The following is a 27,480-nucleotide window of genomic DNA, read 5'->3' as shown; positions in this document are numbered from 1 at the left end:
CAACTTTCTATCTCCGTATTACTCAGGTGATATTAAGCCATGCCTGATTAAGAGTGGCCGTCGATACTAACGAGCATCAGAAATCATCTCATGGTAGACTGCTGACTGTAATTTCCACAGGGATTGCTCACCATTGAGCCGCGTGGTATTTTGGTAGGCTATATCAGCGTTACCCTAGCGCATGGGTGACTCGAAGCTTAAACCGGTGTTACTAACACCGGCCCTAGCAAGAGCAGTGCTTCGCAGTATCTACCACCGGATCGGAAACACGACCCCTTGAGAAGAACCGGCGAGAAACTCAGTGGACGTCCATTCGAAGCGGGCGTAGCATAGACTAGATATTTAAGGTTCAAAATAAAACAACAAAATCGAATATAATCCCTTTTACTTTTGTACTTAACGAATACACGGAATACATTTGGAATGCGAGAGACGGAATCCTTGTTATTCATGTTAATCGGTTTAATTTTATATAAAAATCCACATTAAAATAAAGTAAACATCGATGGAGTGACGCCGATAGACTACAACCTGTCCAGACAGCTGAATATGGCATAAACAAACATCTTAATTTTTTTTTTTTTAAAAACAGGCAGGTCCATTTTTTTATTGTTTCTCAAAATCTTAAAGTGACTATGACTTCTAAATCATTTACTTTCTATGTAAAAAAAAAAACTAGCACAGAGGAAGGAATAGTGCAACTCATACTAAACAAATTAATAACTTTTTATGTAAAAAGTGATATTTCAAACAAATTGTCATATATAATATTGACATGTCTACACGTAATAATCATTGGTACCAGCTATCCACGATTAGTCTCCGCAACCGGCGTTACTCTCCATCGAAAACAACCAGTCAACTAAAATTCAACCTTAACGTAAAAACGTATTTCGTTGAAAACTTAACCTAAACATAATACCGAATACGTAATATTATTGCGTGCATTACAAACGTAAAGTATCACAGATATAACGCGTGAGATTCAGCGCTGGGTAATGCGATCGAATGAAGACATTTCTATGACGCATATATCGAAGGGTGAAACGCTATTTGGTTAAAGCGACATTTCGCTTAATACACGACATGATTATCGTCTTCTCGCATTAAACCTGTATAATCTCAAAACTTACTAATTTTACAGTAGAGTGTTTGAAAGGTTTAACATGTAATATTTTTAATATTAATCATCTTTGAAACATTTTTTATTTTTATTTTTTACCAGTTACAGTATCTATCTTTTAAAGTAAGATAAAATTATGTACTAATTTTGTTTTTACTTACCAAAACATTGGTAAAGTAAAAAAAAAAAACTAAACTATGCTCTTTTGACAGTATTTATGAGAAAAATACTGATGATGATACCAAATGATTCCGCATATTAACTCAATTTCGAATATTTTTCGAAAGTGTACACTTTTAATGCGAAAAGGCGATATATCTTTGTAATTATATGTCCGTTTTATTTGGTATTAGCATCAACAGTTAGATGTTTTTAATTGAACTTCAATTATACAAATAGTTGAAGAAGTTTTTTGGACATGATATTTTTTTCAAATTTTATACTTTAAATGACTCTCCTGTAAATACGCTATAATGTCCCTTAAACCAAATAACATTCTCCCCTCGGTATCTATAATTGATTATGTGTCTATTTCATAATAGACCGCGATCACCGCCAAATCATATTTCCTAATTAAGCATAATGTCCTTAAGTATATTCCAAAAACACATTGTCGCACGAAAAAACTTTTTTCTTTTTCACTGAGATTCCCTATCCAAGTTGAGATTGAAACACATTTAATATTGTCTATGGCAACGTTATTATTCAACTGCAATTGAACTTGTAAATTGATGCCTACATTTTTACCTTGGCCACATTGATACTCTGAAAGTATTCTAAAAAAAATTACGTCATTTAATCTCTTACATTATATATGAATAAAAAAAAACGGATTTACCTACAGATAAAATAATTAAAAATAATTATTAAAAAAAAAACATGGCACCCTGTGTAAGATTGAGACTATGCAATAAAATCTATGTTAATTGCCCGTAACTATTTCGGTAAGAGAGCACTTTTCATTAATTAGGCAAAATCTGATAACATTCTCGGTACCAGTGTGCTTAGTGAGAGTCTTTTAACGTTCTCGATAGCGTAAAAGTTAACTCAGATTTGTATGGAGTTACCTCCCTACTCTGACCGGGTTCTGACCCCGGACGGAGATCGGACGTCGGGTTTAAGAGTGCAGGGGAGTCGTTTAGTGCGGTAGGGCCCTAAAATGTCAACACCTTGCAGATCGTCAAGTCCCACATACACCGCGTGCCCCCTAAGCGCGGGGACCTCGAAGGAGGAGCGGCGCCAGGTCCGAAAAAAAAAAAAGATTTGTATGGAGTTGGAATGTTTGCTTACGTTTGCACTGGGAAGATCCGGCGAGAAACTCAGTAGTCTGTATTTAATAAAGATATTTACTACAACCAGTAATCGCAATTGGACCCGAGGCGTAAAGTTTTTTGTATAGAAATATTTTGGCAAAAACTGTTTTATTGGTCTACGCAAGACTAGTCTAGAACTTTCCCCGTTTAAGATACTAATCAAAACTGTTCGTTCTTACGGAGCGTGTCAACGGTTTTACAACTAAGAAAAATAACGTTAGTAAATTAATTAAGATAAAAGTTTTAATCATTTGATAATTAAATTACAAACTAAGAAGTAATTAAGTTTTGAGACTAAAAGATCTTTAACGACTTATCGAGAACTTTGTATATTAAAGGACTATTAAAAAAAGTGCTTTAATATATTGTTTCCGATCAAAATTTTAAAATCCAAGCCAAACAGGAATTGCTAAGCGTTACCGCGTAAGCAAGAATAACGTTCCTTGCTATAACGTATCGTGCGAGAGAGACGGCGCTCTACGAATCAACTAAAAACCCGATCCTCTCTTTCTAAGGCCCGAAGAACACAAGTTACCGAACCGAAGTACGCAACCTAACGTCGTAATCTATTTGGATTGTAACCAATACAACTAATGAATGTCAACACAGTTAAGTGCTACATTCTCGTCTGTTTGTCGACTGATTTTATATCTTTTTTTTTAGTGCCAATAGTAGTTGGAGAGAGAGAGTAGTTAGGCCAACATGGCCGACCAGTGTTGGCCCAACGTTAAGCACCCTTCTCTGGGAGACTGGTCACGGGTCCCCACCGCGTGGACACGACACCCGGCTAGTCATTAAAGGCATAACTTCGCGGTAAATAAGGCAGGACAGTGGCGCCAGGCCGCATGGTCCGACGCCGCGAGTGTAATATATATTATTAATACTAAAATTCCGCGTATACATTAATCGTTATAAACCTTTCAACAATAATAATAATAACGTGTACAAAGTTTCAACATTTATATAATTCCGTAGCCTGAATATTGCAGACAATCAAAGGTGACCAATGGCAATGGCACCGTCAATATCTAACCACACGCAACGAGGGTCGGAAGGTGTTTTGTTGTGGCAATTGTCGAACCTACGTCCATCCGTGACGCGACCTATTTTCACTTTAAATGTCAATACAATATCCAGTTTGTATATTTTTCAAAATGGCAAGATTATAATTTGTAACGTGCAGTTAGTTATATTACTAACAATCTGAATGTATAGATGTATATTTATCTGACATTCCTCGAACACATACAGAAGCAAGCCCCCTCCAACCCCCCCCCCCCCCCCGCCCCCATCACACGACCCTCTCCACGGGGGAGTTGTCGTTGACCTCGCGTCTGGCTCTCTCGGTAACATCCAGACCATTCGCCTTATTGTTTATCTTTAGGTTGGCTAGACTGACGTAGTTGCTCCGCGAGATGCCCATCCGGGGCTCGCTCTTGTCCGGGTTCCTCCTCCTCTGTACGGGCGGCTGTCCCACCGGGGCGCCCCTCGTGATGTGCGCCTTGACGTGCTCGTTGTTGATCATCTTAGTTCTGAAGTCCCGACAGCTGAAGCGGGCGTCGGCGAGGTCCGGGCGGTCGGGACACCTCCTCAGCGTGGGCGTCATGGGCCTCCCCATGCTGGCCAGTTTGATGTCGCTCTGCAGCACGTCCGCGCCGGCGTCCCCGACGGGCCGTATCCTGTAGGAGGAGCGGCCGAGGGCGGGCGGCTGCTGCACGAAGAACGTGCTGTTGGACTTGTTGAGGTCGGCGTGAGGCTTGCCCCCCGCCTCGGTCGCGTTCGGTCTGAATAATCGACTCAATTTCGGCGATAACAGTTTTTTGGTGAAGAAACCGGTCTTCTCATTGGTTTTGTCTCTTTCGACTATTTTTGGTATGTTCTTGATGCCCTGCGCCATGACGGGGCTGCCGGCCAGGAAGTCGATGTTGTACCGGCGCACGTCCACCTCGGGGAGGCGCCGCTCGGCCGGGCTCCGGTACGTGACGGCGGGCTGCGGCGAGGCGCTGGTGACGCCGCCGTCACTGTCATCCGAAGAGTCGTCGCTGGGCACGTGCTTTGGTCTCAGTTCTTCCACGGACTGGTTCCTGAGGAAGGCCGGCAGGAGAACCTGGTGTCGCGGCCGGTGCAGCTGAGGGTCTGGCTGTGATCGCTTGAGGGGCGTCGGCTCTAGCCACTCGCTGATGTCGTCCACCTGAGCAGTAGTATAAGCACAGCAAACATTACTAAAACATCTCGTGCAAGATTATAGGTGACAATGAACACAACAGCGCCGCGCCAACGACATGAGCACGCTAGGAGTGTAGTAGTGCGCACCTGGGTGATGTCGATGGTGGGTCCCCTGGCCTGCAGGATGTACCCGGGCGTGTGCAGCGCCTGGTGGCTGTGCGCGCGCCCCCAGCGGCCCCCCCGCGCGTGCCCGCCGCCCCCCGCCCCCACCTGGGAGGCGGACACGCACTTGCCGAGCGCGACGGGCACCAGAGGGCGGTACGATATCGAGCGCGTCTCCTCTAACGTTGACTGAGAATCGCTCTATAACCAATTTCAAATTTAATTCTCCTTCTGTCCCCGAGCCATCTACAGTATGCGCGCGAGTTGATGTCCATCGGGGCCAGAGGCGACGCGCGGGGGACAGCTCGCCCCGCCCCCGCCCGCCTCCCCGCATTTGTCTGACGTCGAGTTTTGTCCTTGACGGTTGTAACGCGCGCTTATCGATATCGAAAATTTACGCTAACAGTATTGTGTTATTTTATTGTAAATTTATACCATGACTACTCCGCTTTCAACAAGTTCAGGTAGAAAAAAAACTACTGAAAAAATATACTGATTCCGACTCTGATCTTTTCGGTTCCGGTTGTCTTTTCATCTAATAATTGATTGAATCGGAATAAAAAAAATATTTTTTTCTACTAGAAATAAATAAGTAATTACTTATCACATTTATTTTATTTCATAAATTGCAAAATTATCTTAAGTTACATTAAACCGAATTGACAGCTGTTGATTAAATCGGTAGTAGTCCATAATTAATTAGGTCACAGCACTACCGCATTCCTTAGGATGGACATGAACTAGGGCGCCTACTGTATCAGCATCCCATTATCGCATTTGCATCTAATAACTTACCTTGACTAGAGAGCCCTCGGTCGGGGAGTCGAGGTCGTTGCAAAGCACATCTAGATTCTCTTTAAGCTCCGATTCAGAAAGCTGTTCCACTAACGCTTCGAGCCACGTTTCTATGACCTCCATAGGCGGTCTGGAAATGGCATTGTTAATTACATTGAGCTTTTTGCATCTATTCACGATGAACGAGTTCACGGACCAGTTGACCTTGAGACATGAGGTGATCGGTGCGGAGTCGGGCTGCGGTCCCCTTGTGTGGCGCTCGGGGATCCACCAGGGAAAGGGCAACAGCAAGAGGACCCAGCATCAACCGACTTCTATCAATGATATAGGGCGTCGTGAGCACACTCTGCCTGCTACAGAGCAGCCAGTCGGTACACAACACTGGGCCTCGTGGTTGTCAGGTCTATGGGTCGCATCGCGGTTATATCGGTACTGAGACTTTTTGGCGGGAACGCGAGGAGTGAAGTTGTGTGATTTGTTTTATTTTTCTATTTCGTGTTTCTTCAGGTTTAAATGTGTAATAACAATAGTTTATTAACTGTTTAATATCTGTGAAAGTGCACAAATGTGAGAAAATGAAACAAAGCCGCTTGACGTAATTTCACTGGATCCTCCAAAAAGTCCACTGAAAAAAATCTCAGTAAAATGGTGGTCATTTACTGATATTATATTTCATCGCATATCATCTCATCTCATCCCATTTCATTTAATTTCACCCCAGTTGATTAATGTCTCAAATTAATCATTTTCATTTCATTTCATTTAACTCCATATTATCATTTTTCATAAAAACAAGAATATAAATTAAAATAAGAATTGACCTGAAGGTCTTAGTTACCAGGTCATAAATACCCTTAAAAAAATGTTGGTACTTAGACTACGAGCTCGTTAGCCCCGCCGTGACCAGAAAAGCAAATTAGTATCAAATTACCTATCGTCCGGGTCGAGATTACAGGCCAAGAAGGCGATCCTGTAGAAGGGTTCAGGGCAGGACGCGCAGAACTTCTCGAGAAACACCTCCTCGTTGAGGCCGAAGTCCGACCTCCGGGGCAGGCAGTCGGGGTCCGCCGACACCCTGCCTATTATCTGCAGCAAAGTAGTAGTCAGGTAGCAATTAGCATAGCGTCCCAGCACGCGGTCACACCTCTCACCGAACTATAAATTGTAACTACAGTTCGCTTGTTGATCGAAATTCGACTATATTCACTGACACCTCAAGATTTAAGACTCGTTTTGTATATAATATTTTCTCTTTTGATTTTTATAGACAAGTTTCTGGATTCTAAATTTTTTTTTAAATATTGACAATAATAAAGCGCATCAATGAATAATAACAAGGAGGACTTTTTGGCGGGAACGCGAGGAGTAAAGTTGTGTGATTTGTTTTATTTTGTCTATTTAGTGTTTCTTCGGGTTAAAATGTGTAATGACGGTGGTTTAATAACTGTTTAATATCTGTGAAAGTGCACAAATGTGGGAAAATGAAACAAAGCCGCTGGACGTAGCTTCTCGGGATCAACCAAAAAGTCCACTGAAAATGTAAATGATCAGTAAATGACCACCATTTTACTGAGATTATATATTTCATCCCATATCATCTCATCTCATTTTATTTCATTTCACCCCAGTTGATTAATGTCCCAAATTAATCATTTTCATTTCATTTCATTTCACTCCATATTATAATTTTTCATAAAATTAAGAAATATATTAAAATAAGACATGACTAAAAGGTCTCAGTTACCAGGTCATAAGATCCCTTAAAAAAAAAGAATAACAACAATATATCGGTAGACAAACGGAAGGGAACAGGTTAGGGGGGCCGCGCGAGGGGACCGCCGGGGGGACCGCGGCTTACCTCGCACAGTATGATCCCGAAGGAGAACACGTCGACCTTCTCGTCGTACACGTTGCCGTTCATCATCTCGGGGGCCATCCAGTAGGGGTTGCCGACGACCTGGCGACCACTCACACACTACAATACCCTGCATGTCCAATATGATGATGCTTTCAGAGCGTTTACGTTCTGCCGTGAAGCAGTAATGCGTTTCGGTTTGAAGGGCGGGGCAACCGTTGTAACTATACTGAGACCTTAGAACTTATATCTCAAGGTGGGTGGCGCATTTACGTTGTATATGTCTATGGGCTCCAGTAGCCACTTAACACCAGGTAGGCTGTGAACTCGTCCACCTATCTAAACAATAAGAAAATTATAATAATATAAATAAATAAAAATTGGCGGGGTGAAGGTAATTATTACTATACTAAATATTCTTGGAATCCCAAACTCACTGTGTATCGTTTTCGCTTTAAGGATCCGTGCGCCGTGGTCCTTTGGACGATGCGAGCCAAACCGAAATCAGCTACAATAACTGTGCGATCCTGCAGGACAAGATATTGATATTCCATTAGAAATAGAAAACTTAGGCCTTTATTTTTCATACGTTTTCTATATATTGTTACGCCGGTAAGAGTAACGCCGTCTATCGTCGAATAGCAGAAGCGAATATCAAAAGAACTAATAAAACCGAGAACGCTCGAGAAGTGCAACGCCATCTATTATGAAATAGCGGAAACACATATCGAAACTACTCGACATGTCAGGAATGTTCTCGATAATTCTAGGGATGTCGTATCGACTATAAAAGCGTTGCAGAGATGACACGAAGGCAGTTAGTAATCGGAGGATCTACTCGAAGCGAAATAGCAAACGAATCAACTGAAGCGAAGCGGATGAAGCGAATTACGAAGTGTAAAGTGTTCTGTAAGTGTTTTAAGTGTTAAATAGAGTTTAACTTATACTACGGTGGAAGTTTTAATTATCCCGAACCCCAGCGCGCAACAATATTAACAGGTAAAACATAAGCTTTGTACACTTTTTTATAATTTTTGCCCTTTTTGCGCAGACGGAGGAGTATGACATTTCCCACACTTATACGAGAACATAGAGAAGGAGTGCAGAATGCTAATATTTTTTTCAAATTATGCATAAAAAATACATTAAATCAACATTCAATCAATCAATAAAAATAAAAATAAATAACATTATACACACTACCATGTATTTGACAGACACACGATTATTCTCTTTTGTTTTTTGTTTAAGTATGTGGTCAAATTGAGAATATTGTTTGTATTTAATATTATTTGTCTAGAATGTGGTCTTAAAAAAATCTGTGATTATAGAATTTAACAATAGAATCATGATAATGTTCAAACTTATAATTTCAATTAATTATCGTTGATTTCGATCACTCGGCGACCACAGGTCTGTTTAAGATAAAAACACAATCATATTATGTGGTTAATAGTAGTGTTTGTTTAGTTATCATCTTTTTTTAAGTGATTTTTTGACCTGATAACTAAGACCTTTAGGTCAAGTCTTATTTTAATTTTAATGAAAACAGTTTTATATGAAAAATGAAATTATGAAATGAAATTGTCGTGGCGTGCAACCTCATTGACAAGACATAAAACCTATAATGACTACACATAGACAGACTAAGACAGACATTTGAAAATAATTCAAATATAAATGGAACGAGGGCGTACGTGACCAGCAGCGACGCAGTACATTTTTTGACTTCTGAAAAGACAGACATACAAAAAGACGAAACAGAACGAATATTAAATGACCGTTCTTATATAAGATGTTCAAGTGACCTTCGACCGTTCAAGTAGTCATTCGACCGTTCAGAAATGAAGGTGATTAAAATGAAATATGGCATGAAATGAAATGAGATGAGATGAAATGGGATGAAATATAACCTCAGTAAAATGATGGTCATTCACTGAGACTTTTTCAGTGGACTTTTTGGAGGATCCCGAGAAGTTACGTCCAGCGGCTTTACCATTACCATTTTCCCACATTTGTCCACTTTCACAGATACTAAACAGTTAATAAGCCACCGTTATTACACATTTAAAACTGAAGAACAAATCACACAACTTCATTACGCGCGTTTCCGCCAAAAAGTCCAGTGATCATCTGGTCGTTACTTTAGCCCCAAATGACGTCACGCGTGTTGGTGTGTTTAGTACAGTTCCCGAGTCCGTTGCGACAGTTACCTCACGCACGAGACAGTTGTGCGAGTTGAGGTCGCGGTGTATGACGTTCCGGCGGTGCAGGTAGCCCACCCCGCGGGACACGTCGCGCGCCAGCCGCCCACGGCAGGCCCAGCTCAGGCTCGTGGACGGGTCCTGGCCACAAAACATGAGGTCGGTTGAGGCCGTCAGTCTGGTTGTAGTGTTGACCGCCAGAACCGCCCTACTCTGCCTGAGTTCTCACCACGAATGCACAGAGAGAGTGCAAGGGAAGTCGTTTGGTGGGTAGGGCCCTAAAATATCCTTGGGCCTGCGCTCTGCTCTCAACATCTGCAAACCCTCAAGTCTCACATAACCTGCGCGTACTCTAAGAGGTTAGGCACCCACCCGAAAAAAAAGGGGCAGCCGTTGTATTGTAACAATTAAGACCTTAGAGCTCATGTATCAAAGTGGGTGACAGCATTTACGATGTAGATGTCTATGGGCTTCGGTAACCAGGTGGGCTATGACCTCGTCCACCAATCTAAGCAATAAAAAAAGGTGCTAGGATCGTTTGCTCGGTACTTCTTTTGGCTGTGGTGAAATGCTGCTCTTGGAGATAAAGTCACTATGATATTTAGGCTTGGTGGTTGACATACAATACTTTTTGACTTTGGTATTGACTGAGCAGAAAACATTTTCATTTTGCTACAAAATGACGTTTCACCATCGAGTAAGCTGTTTATTGAATGAATTAGGGACATCATTACTTCGAACATTGTTATTATCGTTCGCACTTTGTACTCTAATCATGTTAAATGAAAAGTCTTTCCGGTATGACCCAGACCTACTGTCGCAACTTTATTTTGCAACTGAAATCCCTGTGTTACCATCACCCTACGTATTTATGGTACAAACTCACGCCTCCTAGTTTGAAGAGTGACACAATCGTTATGTCATAAAGTTGAGAATCCAACCTCATCAAAGTTGAGAGAGTTATGAGGTCGAATAGTCAACTTTGTCCAATATAATAATATATAACACGTATTTATTGCCTTTGTAGGCAGACGAGCATACGGCCCACCTGATGGTAAGAGGTCACCGTCGCTCATGGACGTCGGCAATGCCAGGAGCAGAACCAAGCCGCTGTCTATCGTTAAGTACTCTCTGCAAGTCTAGTTTGAAGAAGGACATGTCATAGCGCTCGGGAAACACCGTGGAGGGGAGCTCATTCCATAGCCGGATGGTACGTGGCAAGAAAGATCTTTGGAAACGCACTGTCGATGAACGCAGCGGTTCCAGATAATATGGAGCAAAATATACTTTTCGACATCAGAGGTTGTTAGACCGAATCGAACCCGATGGAAGGGTCAGATCGCACCCAAAATAACTCGAAGGCAGCAAGGAGGCTGTCGTCAGCGCCGCGCGCCCCACTCCCTAATCTCCTTTAGAGACTTCGGTCACACCATTGGAAACCAAACCTTATCGGCATTACAATAAGACTTACCTGTAGGAGCTGGTGCAGCGTTCCTCCGGCCACGTATTCGGTGACCAGGTGCAGTCGCTTGTCCTTGTACAGGACCCCGACGAACCGGAGCACGTTCGGGTGGTGCAGGGACCTCAGCACCGCCACCTTTTTTTTTATTGCTTAATAAGTAGCAACTTATACAGTTATATCGTAGGAGCCATATTATTGTGCAAGGTAGTGCGAGTTTAATCTGAACTTGAAAAGTTCCAGCGCGGACGATTGTTTGATGCTTAAGGGTAGTGTATTCCGTAAACTTACTGCTTCAACCACAAAGCAATGGTCATAAATTGTGTATTAATTATATGTATACATACATTACATTTATGTACATATGTGCATATGTACGTGTACATATATGTATATATATATATATATATATTTCACTGGATTGGTCCACCGCGCGTAGTTCGCTTCCAAATGATTCTTGTCCACATGATGGTTGTCTGGAAAAGATCGCTCTTAGCGATAACACCGCCAATTGTACGTTTTTGTATTTAATGTATCGTACTGTTTATTTGTTTTTTTGTGTACAATAAAGAATACTCTCTCTCTCACTCTCTCTCTTTCTATCTCTCTCTCTCTTTTTCTATCTCTCTCTCTCTCTCTTTTTCTATCTCTCTCTCCCTTTTTATCTCTCTCTCTCTCTCTCTCTCTCTTTCTCTCTCTCATAAAATGTGTCCTACAAGAGTCAAGCAGTCTGGTTACCTCTTTGAGGAAGTTCCTCTGCGCTTCCTCGTCGACCCTGTACAGCTGCTTGAGCACCATGACCTCACCGGTGTCCTGGTGGGTCACCTTGTACACCTCGCCGAAGAAGCCGGAGCCTAACAACTCGCCCTGGGAAATATTTAATATCATGCGGACTTATGACGTCAAAGTAAAAATAAACAGTTTAAAAAAAATTTACAAAAATAAACGCTTTTATAGAAAATCCAATAAATTTGAATTAAAAATTGTGTAAGAAAAAATGATTTTTATAGCAAAAAAAAAAAGCGTTGGTTTACTTTTCAGCATATTATCAAAATAACCTTTCTACTCATATCTGTTCACAAAATATTTATAACTTCTGATACCATGAATCCCACCCTTTTTTTTTACAATAAAATCATTTTTTCTTACACTATTTTTAATTCAAATTTATTGGATTTTCTATAAAAGTGTATTTTGTTAGTTTTTTAAACTATTATTAATTTTTAATTTTTTAGTTGAATTTCTTTTATTGAAATTTTAATATTGAAGTGTCATCGGTCCTTAATAAGTATAGTATACCAAATTTCGAGTTAATCCGACGTTTTGAAGGGGTCAAAATCATGTTCAAAGATTCCGTTACAAACATACATACGTCTGAAGCTAATAAAAGCGTAAAAATCTTACTGGTGGTAAGACCTCTCCTGAGTCCGCACGGGTAGGTACCACCACCCTGCCTATTTCTGCCGTGAAACAGTAATGCGTTTCGGTTTGAAGGGTGGGGCAGCCGCTGTAACTATACTGAGACCTTAGAACTTATATCTCAAGGTGGGTTGCGCATTTACGTTGTAGATGTCTATGGGCTCCAGTAACCACTTAACATCAGGTGGGCTGTGAGCTCGTCCACCCATCTAAGCAATAAAAAGAAACGTGTGGATTAAATGAAGGCGGCTCTACTTGAAGCGAGTGTGGTCCGTGGTCAGCACCGCGCGCAGCATTACCTGCAGCAGGTCGCAGGCGCGGAACACCTTCTGCCCGGCGGAGCTGGTGTCGGCTCGGAAGGATCGCGCCCGGCTCAGGTCGCCCTGCACGCCGTTCGACTCCTCGCCGTCCACGCTGCCAGACCAGACAAACGAGCTTAACACTAATCATATTGTTGCGCCGGTAAGAGTAACGCCATACATCGCCGAATAGTCCAACGAATATCGAAGAATCCAGAATATCGAAGGTCTCAAGTATAGTTACAACGGCTGCCCCGCCCTTCAAACCGAAACGCATTACTGCTTCACAGCAGAAATATGCAGGGTGGTGGTACTTACCCGCGCGGACTCACAAGAGGTCCTACCCGCGGTAATTTAAAATACAATTAACCGACTTCGACCTCATATCTCAAGGCCAATGACGGCATCTATGTCCACGAGCTCCAGTGCCTGCACATAACCTATGACACTGCTTCAAGATACAGAAGGTTGACTCACACGTCCAACAGCTTGGACATACTGCTGCTCTTCTCTTTGTCGCCGAGCAGCGGACTGGACGGCGTCTGTCTCCGCTTCATCATCCTGGGCTTGCCCCCATCCTCTCCCTTTCTCTTGAACAGCCTCTCTTTCTTGCCTTCATAGGTCCCCTTGTCCATGACCCCCTCCGTTACCTTGCAGGGTTTCTCCGTGTCCCTCGGTGCGCACATGGATGCAGGGCGACTTACCTTTTCAGGGCTGTGCTCGATGGTCAGCTGTGTGAGACATGAAACAGAGTTATGCTCCGTCTCGTTTACACATTAGAACGTCTGTGGTACATAGGGAACATTGCTTGTAGGCTAGAATAAAACTGTATAAAACGAATCAACACGTCATTACGGATCCTCCCGATCCATTAACGGTGCTATTAGGCACCACAAGCACCGGTCACCGTCCTTGTCGAACCCGTCGCTTGCGACGAAGGGCTCGACGAGCGAATTAATCCGTAGACACAGCCCACTGAGTTTCTCGCCGGATCTTCTCAGTGGGTCGCGTTTCCGATCCGGTGGTAGATTTTGCGAAGCACTGCTCTTGCTAGGGCCAGTGATGGGAACACTCCGGTTTGAGTCCCGTGAGCTCACCTACATATTAGGGTGAAGCTGAAATATCCTCTCAAGACTATCAGCATAGGTAGGAAAAAAAGTATAAAACCAAAGTTTGAGGAGCAATATTCGTAAGTCAATGAGCAACTCGGGAATGGCAGAACGAAGTCACATTGGTAGGCAGCGGCTTGACTCTGCCGCTGGCATTGCTGACGTCCATGAGCGACGGTAACCACTCACCATCAGGTGGGCTGTATGCTCGTCTGCCTACAAAAGCAATAAAAAATAAAATAAAAACATCCGACCCGATATTAAGTGGTTATCCTTGAGATTTGAAGACCATGTGTCAATCGCTCATGTGTTAGCTGCTCCAGCCTTTAAACTGGATGCAGGTGAACCTTGAGATCCAGTTTAAAAGCACAACTGCACAAGCCGTTGTTCGTTTCATGTTTTCTGCCTTAGCGACAATTACGCTCTCGTACATTCCTGCATCTGATCACCATTGAGACGACCAGCCGTGGCCATCTTGGGTTTGAGGAAAATAAAATAAATATCCACCTGTATAATCTGGTCGGGTCTGCCGAGCGCCCTCTGCACGTCGTCCGCGGGTCGATTCCCGACCGGGGACCCGTTTATTTCCAGAATACGATCGCCGATGTGCAGGGTCAACAGGCCGCATGACGAATCAATCCTGCCGTCGGACATAAATAGTAAAAAGCAGTTGCCTCAAAGATGTGGCAGCTAGATAGAGCAGCCAGCTATTTAATTTAATATCGAGAGGTGAAAGGCAATTTGATTTAAGCGCCTTTTTTATAGCTTAGATGGGTGGACGAGCTGACAACCCATCTGGTGTTAAGTGGTTGCTGGAGCACATAGACAACGTAAATGCCGCTACCCGTCTTGAGATATGAGTTCTAAGGTCTCAGTATAGTTACAACGGCCGCCCCACCCTTCAAACCGAAATGCATTCTTCCCGGCAGAAACAGGTGGGGTGGTGGTACCTACCCGTGCGGTTCAAAAGGTCCTACCACCAGTAATCTTTGTAATGTCTGTTTTATTTGGTATTATCATCAACAGTTCAATGATTCCAGTTGAATTTCATTTAAGTTTATCGCCATTCAAACAGCTGAAGGAGTTTGTTTGTTATAATATTTTTTTCTAAATTTTAAACTATAAATGACTCTCCCATAAAGTTGCAAAAATGTCGATTAAACCAAACAACTTTTCACCCTTCGATATTATGCACTAATAGCCGAATTACATCCGAATTTCTGTATCATCTAACTAATAAAGGAGCTTAAAGCTTACTAAATAATGCAGGAACAAACATGAGGATCACAAAACACCAGGACTTGTCGCAAAAACAAAAGGAAAACAATGAATACTACCCTCAAAACTATTTGCTGGTAAATAAACAAACATTTTTTATTATTACAAAGCCGCAATGTTGGCCGTTTTCCAATTACAGCACAAGAGCGCATTATGCGGCATAATGCTCAACTAAGCTTAATTAACCATTAGTTAATGGTAGTTTTCCAATTACAGAGCATAATGCGACTCAGTGACGCACAATGCCGAATTATGCTGAAGTTTAGTTGAGCATTATGCCGCATAATGCGCTCTTGTGCTGTAATTGGAAAACGGCCTCTATATACGAACACGGTACTGCACAAAACTACACATGCTACAAAATTTACGAGCACCCGATACCACGAATCAGAGCAAGCTCGTTTGATCTGCTCGCTTGGCGTAAATAAACATTGATCGACAGACGAACTCACGACCCATACTATGTTTATCTGTCTATACAAATCTCAGTTGCACAACGACTATACTTTTAAAGAAGATACGTGGTTGCTTTGTGGTAGAGATACTGGTGATGCCGTGCCACATACCACAATCAATCACCAGTACGTCTGTTATGTATGCGTGTCGTGGAGACTTTTTTTATTACTTAGATGGGTGGACGAGCTCACCTGGTGTTAAGTGGCTACTGGAGCCCATAGATACTTACAAGATAAATTCGCCACCCATCTTCTGATATAAGTTCTAAGATCTCAGTATATTTAATTGTTATTTAAAGGTATTTTATTATAATGAACTCAATTCCGCCGGATGCGTGAGATGAGGGTAAAGCTGCTGCACCAACCTCGCCGCCATCCCGACCATGACCAGACCTAAAAATATCTATGTAACGTCGATTGAACTTTATGCAAAAAACAGCTTTTTATTTCGTGTCCCTTATGTCTCGAGCTTGCACAGCTAGACAATTTTTGTCAATATTAAAGATTGTTAAGCCAAGTTCAGGGATATATTCAATTTTATTGATCTAATAACGAAAAATATGAAAGTAAAACGCGTAAGGAGTAAATATTTTAAGTTAGCGTACATATAAGCGTTTTAAAGTTTTTGTTGACACTGGTGACGCGTGTTTTTGTACGAAAAATGCATATCGCGCTCTTGAACGCTGACGTCATTGTACAAACAGTGCGGTGTCTGTCAAGCAGGAAACTAAAACTTTTACAACATCCTTGTTTCTGAATAGATTTTAATTGTGTTTTCGTTTCTTGGCTGTGTTTGTTGTTATTCATATGCAGTTATTCACCTAGGCCAGAGGTCGGCACCCTTTTGAGTCGCAATAGCCCACAATTACATATTTACAAAATTTTAAACTTTTTAAAGAACCGCAAAAAAATGTTGCCAACAATAAAATTAAATAATACTTGCATAAGTTATTTTTGTTGATAAAAAAAGTCTATTTATTTCTATTCTTATGTCTATTCTTATATAAGTCGTGTTTTTTACAACAAATGACATAATATATATATAACTAGTCAGGTCATAAGTATTGTCACACAGTAAAAACTTTTCTTTTAGAATGCTGGCCACAAAAAAGTTTATTGAATTCGAATTTCGAATTGTTCATGAAAATAAAAATGTATACTTTTAGAATTTTACTCATTTTTAAATATGGAGTGGACGCTTAAAGAAGACCGTGTTGCAGTTATTGCGTTGCATCGTTGCGGTTACGCGCCAATTCAAATTTTTAACATACTGAAAAATTTGAATATAACCAAAAGATTCGTTTATCGTACCATCAAACGATACAATGAAGATTCTAGTATAGATGACAGGTCAAGAAGTGGTCGCCCTCGGTCTGTTAGGACTCCAGCAGTGATAAAAGCTGTGAAGGCGCGAATTCAAAGAAATCCCAAACGTAAGCAGAAACTGTTGGCCCTTCAGATGGGGTTAAGCAGAACCACGGTGAAAAGGGTGTTAAATGAAGACTTAGGGCTTCGGGCATATCGAAGAAAAACAGGACATCGTTTGAATGCTCGTCTAATGGACCTGAGACTGAAGAGATGCCGCGCTTTGTTGAAGCGGTACGCGGGAAAAAAATATCGGGAAATTCTTTTTTCGGATGAAAAAATTTTTACCCTAGAAGAGAGCTACAACAAACAAAATGATAAGGTGTACGCACACAGTAGTGAAGAAGCGAGCAACCGTATTCCGCGTGTCCAACGAGGTCATTTTCCATCCTCGCTCATGGTATGGTTGGGAGTTTCTTATTGGGGCTTAACAGAGGTACATTTTTGCGAGAAAGGTGTAAAAACGAATGCAGTTGTGTATCAAAATACAGTCCTGACGAACCTTGTGGAACCTGTTTCTCATACCATGTTCAATAACAGGCACTGGGTATTCCAACAAGATTCGGCGCCAGCTCATAGAGCGAAGAGCACACAAGACTGGCTGGCGGCGCGTGAAATCGACTTCATCCGGCACGAAGACTGGCCCTTCTCCAGTCCAGATTTGAATCCGTTAGATTACAAGATATGGCAACACTTGGAGGAAAAGGCGTGCTCAAAGCCTCATCCCAATTTGGAGTCACTCAAGACATCCTTGATTAAGGCAGCCGCCGATATTGACATGGACCTCGTTCGCTGCGATAGACGACTGGCCGCGCAGATTGAAGGCCTGTATTCAAAATCACGGAGGTCATTTTGAATAAACTTTAGTGTCATAAGAATCTATGTTTTCTTAAGTTCATTTTGGTATATGAATGGTTACATAATGAATAAACTTGTTTCAATTATTTTACATTAAACATGTGACAGAATTTATGACCTGACTATGTATATATGGTATTATTAGATAATTTATAATCACTTATTATAGAAGTAAAAAATGAAACAAATTAAACATTTACTTACAACAACGGGCTGAGAGATAGAAATGGTGCCTAATCCTCGTTAGTCGATTCGAAACATTTTTTTTTTATAAAATAAATAATATTTGCGTATGGAACTAAAGAGCCAAAGTTTCATATCCAAAGCGCTGCATGAGGGTCGCAAGCCACAGGTTGCCGACCCCTGAACTAACCCTAACTGGCCTATATCATATACTAGCGACCCGCCCTTGCTTCGCTTCGGAAACTGTAATTTATTATTGATTTCTCGACTATTTAATGGATGTTATTATACATATAAACCTTCCTCTTCAATCACTCTATCTATTAAAAAAAACCGCATCAAAATCCGTTGCGTACTTTTAAAGATTTAAGCATACATAGAGATATAGGGACAGAGAAAGCGACTTTGTTTTATACTATGTAGTGATATTGATTGATTGATTATCTAGCATTGATTTTTGCATATTTTTTTACGTTTTTTGTAATGTATTTTTTTGCTTTCAAAAATCCTTTACTAACTTCTGCTAAATTGTGAAAATTAGCTGGTTAGATTAGGACTAAAAAGGTGAAATAACATTACAATACAATTTATTCAATACGTTTTATTCGATTTACACCGTACCGTTGACTCGGCGTATGCATTAGTCATCTTATTACGATAATGGAGAAGGAAAAGTTTAAAATTAAATTTTAGCATTTATGCAGCTAACATTTACTAGCTTTGACATTATGCAAGGTCAATCACCTTTACAATTTAAGTAAGTTTATTGAACGACTTCGAACCTTCAAAGTTACTTGACTGACTTCCGCGCCTTGTGTTTTTTTTTTAATTGATGCACAAAACAAATCACGATCATTACAGTACATTACAGTACATATTTTATTAACTAAATCGTACAAATGGTACTTACCTAAATCTGGATTGCAATCTAAATGATAATTATATGCATTCAGGAAACTCGTATTAATGTACATAGCGAGCGAGCCTCCAAATTGGTTATTGAAAATAAAATTACGAGTTCCAAGAAAAAAAGAAAAAAGCAAAAAAAACGAAGTATCCACATATTAAGTAATGTTCGAAAAACAAGTAAAACGGGACGCAGATAATGACTTATGACATCAACGGCATCACTAAGTTGGCGTGCGAAAGAGATATTTTTTTTTTTGTCAGGAGTAAATCGCCGGACTTCCGCCCTTCACTGGGGATGGAGGGCGGGGCATGTCGGAGTCGAACCGACTAAAACCTCCTGTCGCTCAACAACCAGCATCCAAACCTCGCATGAGACAGAGCTCATGAAAAGGCAAAAGGGGGAAAGTGAAGCGTTTAGTGCGGAGCGCATCTCTCCCATCACCCTCCCCCTCGGGACGCCGGACTGGCGGTCGTCGGCGCCACGACCACCAGCCCTCTCGGTCGGCAGGCTGTCCGAAGCCCGCCTAGATGGCGCCGGTTAGAATGGTCGTGCGAAAGAGATAACTAGATGTTTCCGCTCATTCTCAATACCGGTTTGAATTCAGAAAACTACGTTACTTTTTAAATCAAACAGGCGCTTTTAACAACGTTTTATAACAAAAAAAGACGTTTCTTTTCAATTCACAGTTGTTTATTAATAAAAGTACACAATTAAATTTAATATTCATCCATATAGTTTAGTCTAAACAGAAACTAAAATGAGGTATGTTTGGGTTTATAAAACCCCTGACTAAAATGATTAATAGTATAACAAACAAACCGCGCACGTAAACGAAAGTCATTATGATGAATTCATTGTTATAACGCGTGACGGATCGTAGCCAAAGTCTGAAATGCTCTACAGACTTGTCATCTGTGAGTCACAGGCGAGAACTTCGCGTTGGCAAAGTCGAACTTTTTGAAGTGAAAACTTCTTTAGAATCGTTGTGATTTCAAACCGGATGCAACGGAAAAAACGACAGGTAAGAGACACAAATGTGTAGGATGAAGCCAGCAAAGAATGAGACAGAAATATACATACTATTTAATACAGCGCTATCTGTGAGATTTTTTAACACTAACGTGTGTATGAAAGCTCTTGTAGTGAATTTTAATTTAGGATTATACGTGAAATTAAAATATCAATTCACAGAGGGCGCTACCTTACAATTATTTACTAATGACAAAATTTTACATATACTTAAGACGTTTAGGATAATTGTATTTTAATTTTGGAAGGTTTCACTTCTACCACGTGTGAATTGCACACATGTATTTTTTATTTTTTTCTAAATGCATACATATATGAGTCGTCTATTATCAAAGGTGGCAATCTGTGCATTTGGACAAAAAAATGTTATTGATATGTCAATACAGATTGATTTGAATATAATCGTCTCCTTCAAAGAATACGGTTCAAAACCTGCATTAAATAAAGGTTAATAGTTAACCTGTTATTTATCTAAGATGTCGTTCAGAAGAGTTTTGTGACTGCCAATGGAATACAAAGTCAATAATTCGTTTTTCTGATTTACCAATAATTTTCCAAAAGTCAGATTGCCGGCTTTGATAATAGTCGACTCATATATGTGTTATGAGCAGATAATTCCGATTGTCATTACTAAAAAGGATTGATGCATGCCGCCACCGACCTCAGAATGAAAATTTGATTGTACTAGAATAGCGGCTATCCTGCCAGTCGAGAGACACGGAATAATTCGCGATAGAACAGTGATTAATTTCGACTAAAACAGGGGCTCCCAAACTTATTTTGTCTACTACCCACTTTGAGAATAAACTATTATTTAGCGCCCCCCATTTTTTAACCTACTTAAAAACCACTATAGCGAGAGCTCAGTCGGTGTCTAAGAATCCTGCTAAATGAAATTACAAATTGTCTCCCAAGCCTCTACACAACACGCCCATTTTTTTTCTGGGTCTCTTACCCTTTAGGCTTGCAGCGCCCACAAGGGGGCGTTATCGCCCACTTTGAGAAAGGCTAGTTTAACATAATAACCAGTGATCGTGTTCGACAATTCAAATCAATTTATTGAGTTGTTTTTTTTTTTTTTTTCCTACCTAAGCTGGTAGCCTTGAGAGACTATTCCAGCGTAACCCTAACTAGTAGGTGAGCTCACGGGGCTCAAACCTGATGACGTTGCTAACACGAACCCTAGCAAGAGCCGTGCTTCGCAGAATCTACCACCGGATCGGAAACGCGATCCACTGAGAAGATCCGGCGAGAAACTCAGTGGGCTATGAGTTCAGTGTTTCACGAACGAATCACTGACAGATTTCGAATTATGAATAATGACACAAGTCAGTATTGACAGCTGTCATTTTTTTTTCAAGAAATTGTCCGTATTAGCTCACAGCGTCTTAAAGGACATTGACCGTACGTAAGTCTGGTCCGTAAGTTCAAAGTCGCTCAACGTCTTATAGAAAGAGGTGTGCTGATAGATCTAATCAGAAATATACAGTTCTGAAAGCGTCCCTTGAACAGTCTTACCTTCGAAGTGTCATAAAGACACGCACACATAATTTTAATGTCAGATTGCCTGTCTGGTGCTCTTCTTTTTAGCCTCAAAGCGAGCAATCACATGCACGATATGATGATTAAGGTTGCAAGCGCTTATCGTTTAGTGGGTCGTGAGTTCGCGTGCTTTATTACACTGAAACAAGCCTCTACGTCAGGCTTGCGCTACTACTGAATTCTATCTCAAGTTATTAGTACCTATGACAAGTGAGCTGAATACAGAGCGAGAGAGCCGCTCGCACCAGTACGCGCGCCAGTCGAGACATCTTGCCGGCGCAAAGGGAACTGACGCGTGGAAACCGTCAACATTAACAAGATCCAACGAGTTTAAACTGAGTTTTGTTTACTGCTTGGATGGGCGGACGAGCTCGCGGCCCAGCTGATGTTACAAAGTAAACGCCGCCACCCATCTCGAGACATGAGTTCTTAGTCACAGTTTTAAAGCTTAACGGCTGCCCCACCCTTTAAGCCGAAACGCATTACTGCTTCGCGGCAGAAATGGGCAGGGCGGTGGTACCTACCCGTGCGGACTCACAAGACGTCCTACCACCAGTGAAAACTAGAGCATCGATTCTCAACCTGAGCGTCGCAGATTAAACTTTCCATTATGGTGCATCGCTTTGGAAGTTCACATTTTTTCTTGTAGATTTAACTCATAAATAGATAGCTTTTTTTTTTTAAATCGTAAACGTCAAAGTTGACATTGACGGTAAGTAGTGTATTATGCAAATTTTAACCTACGAATTTTATAGAAATGTGTACATAATTAGTACATATGTATTTGAATTAAATTATTATACCGTGACACCAAAGGTTGAGAGCCGGTGCTTTATTACATCGGTTTAAAAAAAAGAATAGTAATTAACACTTTACGTTGCTCATTGAATTGTTTTTTTTAGATTCAACAATGGGGTTTAATTTGATCAGCGCGTAAGGATCAAGAGCAAATTCGCAATTTCACAATTCCTTAATTTATTTAATTAAAGCACACTCACTCGGAGACGGTCAGCGAGCCCTTGTCGCCTGTCGATATTCGGACCGCGTTAGGCGGAACCTCCACCACGTGGATGGCGTGCGTTCTTGTGTGGGGAGCTCTGTAGCATTTTCCGCTGTTATCACAAAAACAAAACACTATAAACAGAACTATTTGACGAGTTCCCGATATTTCGGTGCTTTTTTATTTTTATTTTTTTATTGTTTAGATGGGTGGACGATCTCACAGCCCACCTGGTGTTAAGTATTTACTGGAGCCTATAGACATCTACAACGTAAATGCGCCACCCACCTTGAGATATTAGTTCTATGGTCTCAGGTATAGTTACAACAGCTGCCCCACCCTTCAAACCGAAACGCATTACTGCTTCACGGCAGAAATAGGCAGGTTGGTGGTACCTACCCGCGCGGACTCCTAGGTCCTACCACCAGTAGTTCTTGTAAGCACCACGATAGACTAATGACTGCAGGTAGTATGTTAGGAGCAGACAAATCTGTCTTATCTCTTTCTACTCCATCTTTGAGGGCTACCAACTCGATGATTCGCACAGACAACATATACACACAAAGAGAACGGATAACTTATGTGATTGTCTTAGTAATAACTAGTTAAATAACAGTGTTAATAATATAGAGAGACGCCAAAGCAATTCCGTAAGTATCCCTTGGGGGAGGTCAGATAACTTGTTTTGTGTTCACCTGGGCCGTTCTTTGACCAGCTTTGAGATGCTATTTCAGCTTCTCCTTGACGTGTAGGTGAGCATACGGGGCTCAAACCGGAGTGTTGCTAACACTGGTCCTAGCAAGAGCCGTGCTTCGCAGAATCTACCACCGGATCGGAAACGCGACCCACAGAGAAGATCCGGCGAGAAACTCAGTGGGCTGTGTCTATGGGTTAATTTAGTCGTCGAGCCCTTCGTCGCAAGCGACGGTTTGGGCGAGGACGGTGACCGGTGCTTGAGGTAACTAAAAGCACCGTTAATGGATCGGGAGGATCCGTAATGACGTGCTTAGGGCGACGTCGGCTGTTTACCATTCGGTCCACAGGATCGGATATGAAAGGGCGGTAATGTTCCTGTAAAACACACTCCACTACCAAAATTTAAGATCGAAAATTATCAGCTGGTCTTAAATATAAAAGTAATCTGCTACCAGTTAACAGTAGATCGAGGAAGTCAGTCACCGATACCTTCTAAATGAATGGACTTTTATATCTACTCTTTATTCCCTTCCCTAACCTAATGAGGCAATTCACTTTGAAGGTTTGCTTTGAAGAAATGCTATAGGTACTTCGAAACACTTCCCAAGGTGTTCACGTTGTGGGTTCAATGGGCTCCAGTATCCTGTTAACGTGAAGAGCCGAATCGGTTTGTCTCTCATCGCTTACATAAAAAAAAAACATTCCCATAGACACAACCCATTGATTTTCGCGCCAGATTTTCTAAGTGGGTCGCCATTCCGATTTGGTGGTAGAATCTGCTATGCTAGGAATATTGATATGGCCAGTGTTATCAATAGTCTCAGGTTGAGCACGTGAGCTCATCTACCGGTCTGCGTGAAATTGCAATAGCCTCTTACGCTACCAGTGATTAGGTAGGGGGAAAAAAGCAATCTTCATTCCAGGGACACATCCGATCACAGACCTCCGTAAAACTAATAAAGTCCTTACCAATATAAGATGGAGCGTTCAAGTAGAGCGTACGACTCTCCGTCCTCGATGTGGGCGGCGCAAGAGTGACAAGCGAAGCACTCCGGGTGGAAGCGGTGCTCGCCGGCGGCCATCACTGGGCCGGTTATCACCTGGACAACGCTGATTGTGTCAACACTTCACAGAAACACGTGATGAAATGGGACATCAGTCTACAGTCCGAAGTAACAAAGCGGTCGATGTTCTGGCCATAGATGATACAGTTTTTTTTAACTACCACCACCCTATTTCTGCCGTGAAGCAGTAATACGTTTCGGTTTGAAGGGTGGGGCAGCCGTTGTAACTATACTTGAGATTTTAGAACTTATATCTCAAGGTGGGTGGTGCATTTGCTTTGTAGATGTCTATGGGCTCCAGTAACCACTTAACACCAGGTGGGCTGTGAGCTCGTCCACCCATCTAAGCAATAAAAAAAAAACATAAATTAGTTATAGATAAGCGACTCGAGCACTCAACAAAAATGTTTACGGGCGCCAGCAACTAGATGGCTTCGCTTCGATTAATTTCTTATTTCTCCTGTAGATGGCAGTAACTTATTACCAAATTTTTTTTTAATGAAGTATTATGTAAATTTTCTGAACCACAAATTGATAAAATTTAATCAATTTGTCTATAACAAATAAAGACTTGTACAATTTATTATTTTTTATTTTCTCTTTAGATATACAAGAACTAAATGCCTTAACTTTAACAATATATACGTTTGGGGGCATCCGCAACAAGATGTCGCTAGTTTACACACAAAAAAATATTTTGTCTTAAACTATCGCAGTTTCAGGGCCCTGGTTCTGGCCGGACTGCTTATTGGAAGCATACGGTATATCATAGAGACCGAAATCCGAATATGTCTAGCCATTGTGGAAATTAGACAGGACCAATACACGATTAGTAAATAATATTATTATGACAAATTGTAAGCATAGGAACAAGGCACGTCCGAAATAGATTTTAAAGTCAAGTCAAATACGTGACTTTCAGAAGGTATAACCTAAAGGATAAGACACCCGGTGCATACGTATCGAGCGATGCGATTGGGCCGGTGTTTCAATTCCGCTTGCAAGTACCAATTTTTGTAATGAGATACGTACTTAACACACGTTCTAGTTCACCGTTGACTTCCACGGTGAAGGAATAACATCGTGTAATGACACATTACAGGTAGTAGGGCGTCTTGTGAGTCCGCATGGATAGGATACTAATGCATTTTGGTTTGAGCTGATGTGCTGTTAAAGTAAGACTTAGAACCCACGCTTGAAAAGTCACAGCATTCGGATTGTTTAAGTCTATCAACTTCAGTAACCACTTTAGACCAGTTGGGCCGTGAGCTCGTCCGCCCAACTAAGGAATTTAAAAAAATTGTCTCCTTGAAAATAATAGTAATATTACCTGTGTACATTGCTGACAGCTCTCTCCGTACTTCGCCCAATAGTCTTTCTGGCAGAACAGTAGACCAGCCTTCTCAAAGTACCATGTTGATAACAGATCATCACACACTGAGCACCTATATAATTATGTTTTCATTATTTTAAGCTGATGTCAAAACAAAACTAGATGATGACTGAGCTTGGCTCGATTTTTTTTTGATAACGCCATCTTGTTGTGTCTTTAAATCGGTTAGTTGCCCTCAATTAAGAAAAATTGTATTATTATTCGTCAATAGATGTCGGGAAGAGTTGATTATTGAAAACACGAATAAAACAACATTTTCTGAAATCCCCTGTATACTAAATTTTATGAAAATCGTTGGAGCCTTTTCCGAGATTCAGATTATATATATACAAGAATTGCTCATTTAAAGGTATAAGATAGGTTGCAGGGTTTTAAAAACAAGTTTCGAGGCCAATATAAGGCTTTTCATTTATTGCAATCAAAAATTTGACGAGCCAGCTTACAATTTGCTCTAACACTAGTAACTGTTCAATAGTTTGATGCATTTTTCCTTAATAATTTCAATTATGTTGCAGTAGGGCAGTACTGCAGTGCACAATTTTAATCTACAACATATCTTTGTTATCTCCGTACAAATACTTTAACTTTTGTCAGAGATGACATTTGAAGTATCCCTGAACAAATCAGAATTCATATTGATTTCAGTACTCACCTAAAACAATCCTTATGCCAATGTTGTGACAGTGCCGATACATACTCATCGTATCCAATGTCATTCAAACACCCTGAACAACTGAGAGCTTCTGAAATTATTGTATCAGTTTGACTAATAGAGTCCAAAAATTGGAAAAACAGAAGAAACATCAAAGTTTTAATATTTCCTTTTAACAACTGGACATCTAGCAGTCCTGGGGTTAACTGAGTCACACCATATTAATGTCATAACAACATGAGAAGGTAGAACTCTCAATTATATGGTACTGCATTCACACATTACCAGAACATAGCAGTTATGACAGGTATATAAATTATTATTGTCAAAATTAATTATTTCATTACATGCTGTGTTAAGACTCTATGCAGCATTGGAAATAGATTGCGGACCATTTTTAGGAACCACGTTTAATTTAATAAAACCATCTCCTTTAAAGGTATCAGATTATCATAAGTGAAAAATGATGTTCCATTGTTTTAATAAAAAGAATACAATTATTTACGAGTCACATTAATGATATCGGACCAACTTACATTAGTCATATGGAACGATTATACTTCGTTTTTAGCAGCACAATATTTAGGCGGAAGTATTTATGGTATTAATATTAAAAAAGCACTACGACATACGTGAACTTGTATGTTTAAGCGTTCATATATCGATGAAAACGACTCCTTCTTTTACAGAAACTTGTGGATAAATACTTAATAGACTATAGTTTTAAGCAAAAATGTTTAAAATGCTTACAAACAATAGGTTTTCCGTAAAACATACAACATCACCCACGCAATAACTTACTTTATTCAGCGAATGATAACAACATTGAAATTTGTATGAATAAAGCAACAGAATTAATATTTTTATGTTCTAAAAAATACCTTTAGCTTTCGGACTCTCCATTTCATTTCTAAAGTGTTAAAAAACATTAAAAATCAGTATAAAAACACATAAAAACTGAATATTAAAGTTCCCAGTCTCTGATTTTGTGATTGACACTGACATATGACGTCATTTTAAAACTAAGCCTTACTTAACGTAGACTAATGAAATGACTAGATCTGCCGTTATGATAAAATGTGTAAAACATATAAGATTTACTAAAACTATGTAGTGTTTCCAATTTTCTTTGTTTTTCTAATGTTTTATTT

The 27,480-nt window shown here is 40.7% G+C and overlaps 1 protein-coding gene across 3 annotated transcripts; it reads right to left on the bottom strand.

The window, feature by feature from the left end:
* Positions 1 to 368: 368 nt before the first annotated feature.
* LIMK1 (LIM domain kinase 1) lies at positions 369 to 27,349 on the bottom strand. Of its 3 annotated transcripts, none has more exons than XM_089733825.1 (18): positions 27,211 to 27,349; positions 26,330 to 26,420; positions 25,615 to 25,729; positions 24,190 to 24,320; positions 22,523 to 22,636; positions 21,726 to 21,812; positions 14,412 to 14,544; positions 13,273 to 13,526; positions 12,796 to 12,910; positions 11,816 to 11,944; positions 11,090 to 11,215; positions 9,628 to 9,759; positions 7,852 to 7,941; positions 7,418 to 7,516; positions 6,491 to 6,645; positions 5,560 to 5,689; positions 4,750 to 4,965; positions 369 to 4,627 (listed from the first exon to the last, which is right to left on the bottom strand). In XM_089733825.1, exons 1-18 carry the CDS (start codon positions 27,230 to 27,232, stop codon positions 3,728 to 3,730), a joined length of 3,039 nt encoding a protein of 1,012 aa, XP_089589951.1. In that variant the 5' UTR covers positions 27,233 to 27,349; the 3' UTR covers positions 369 to 3,727. The 3 variants fall into 3 exon arrangements, with proteins under 3 accessions (XP_089589951.1, XP_089589952.1, XP_089589953.1); XM_089733826.1 differs by having other exon boundaries at positions 26,330 to 26,417; positions 27,211 to 27,325; XM_089733827.1 differs by lacking the exon at positions 21,726 to 21,812.
* Positions 27,350 to 27,480: the final 131 nt, after the last annotated feature.

The sequence above is a fragment of the Bombyx mandarina genome, chromosome 16 (assembly GCF_030267445.1).
Source record: "Bombyx mandarina strain Sakado chromosome 16, ASM3026744v2".
Lineage (NCBI taxonomy): Eukaryota > Metazoa > Arthropoda > Insecta > Lepidoptera > Bombycidae > Bombyx > Bombyx mandarina.
Note: the sequence above shows the minus strand (reverse complement) of the source record. Positions and strands in the feature narration are given on the sequence as shown.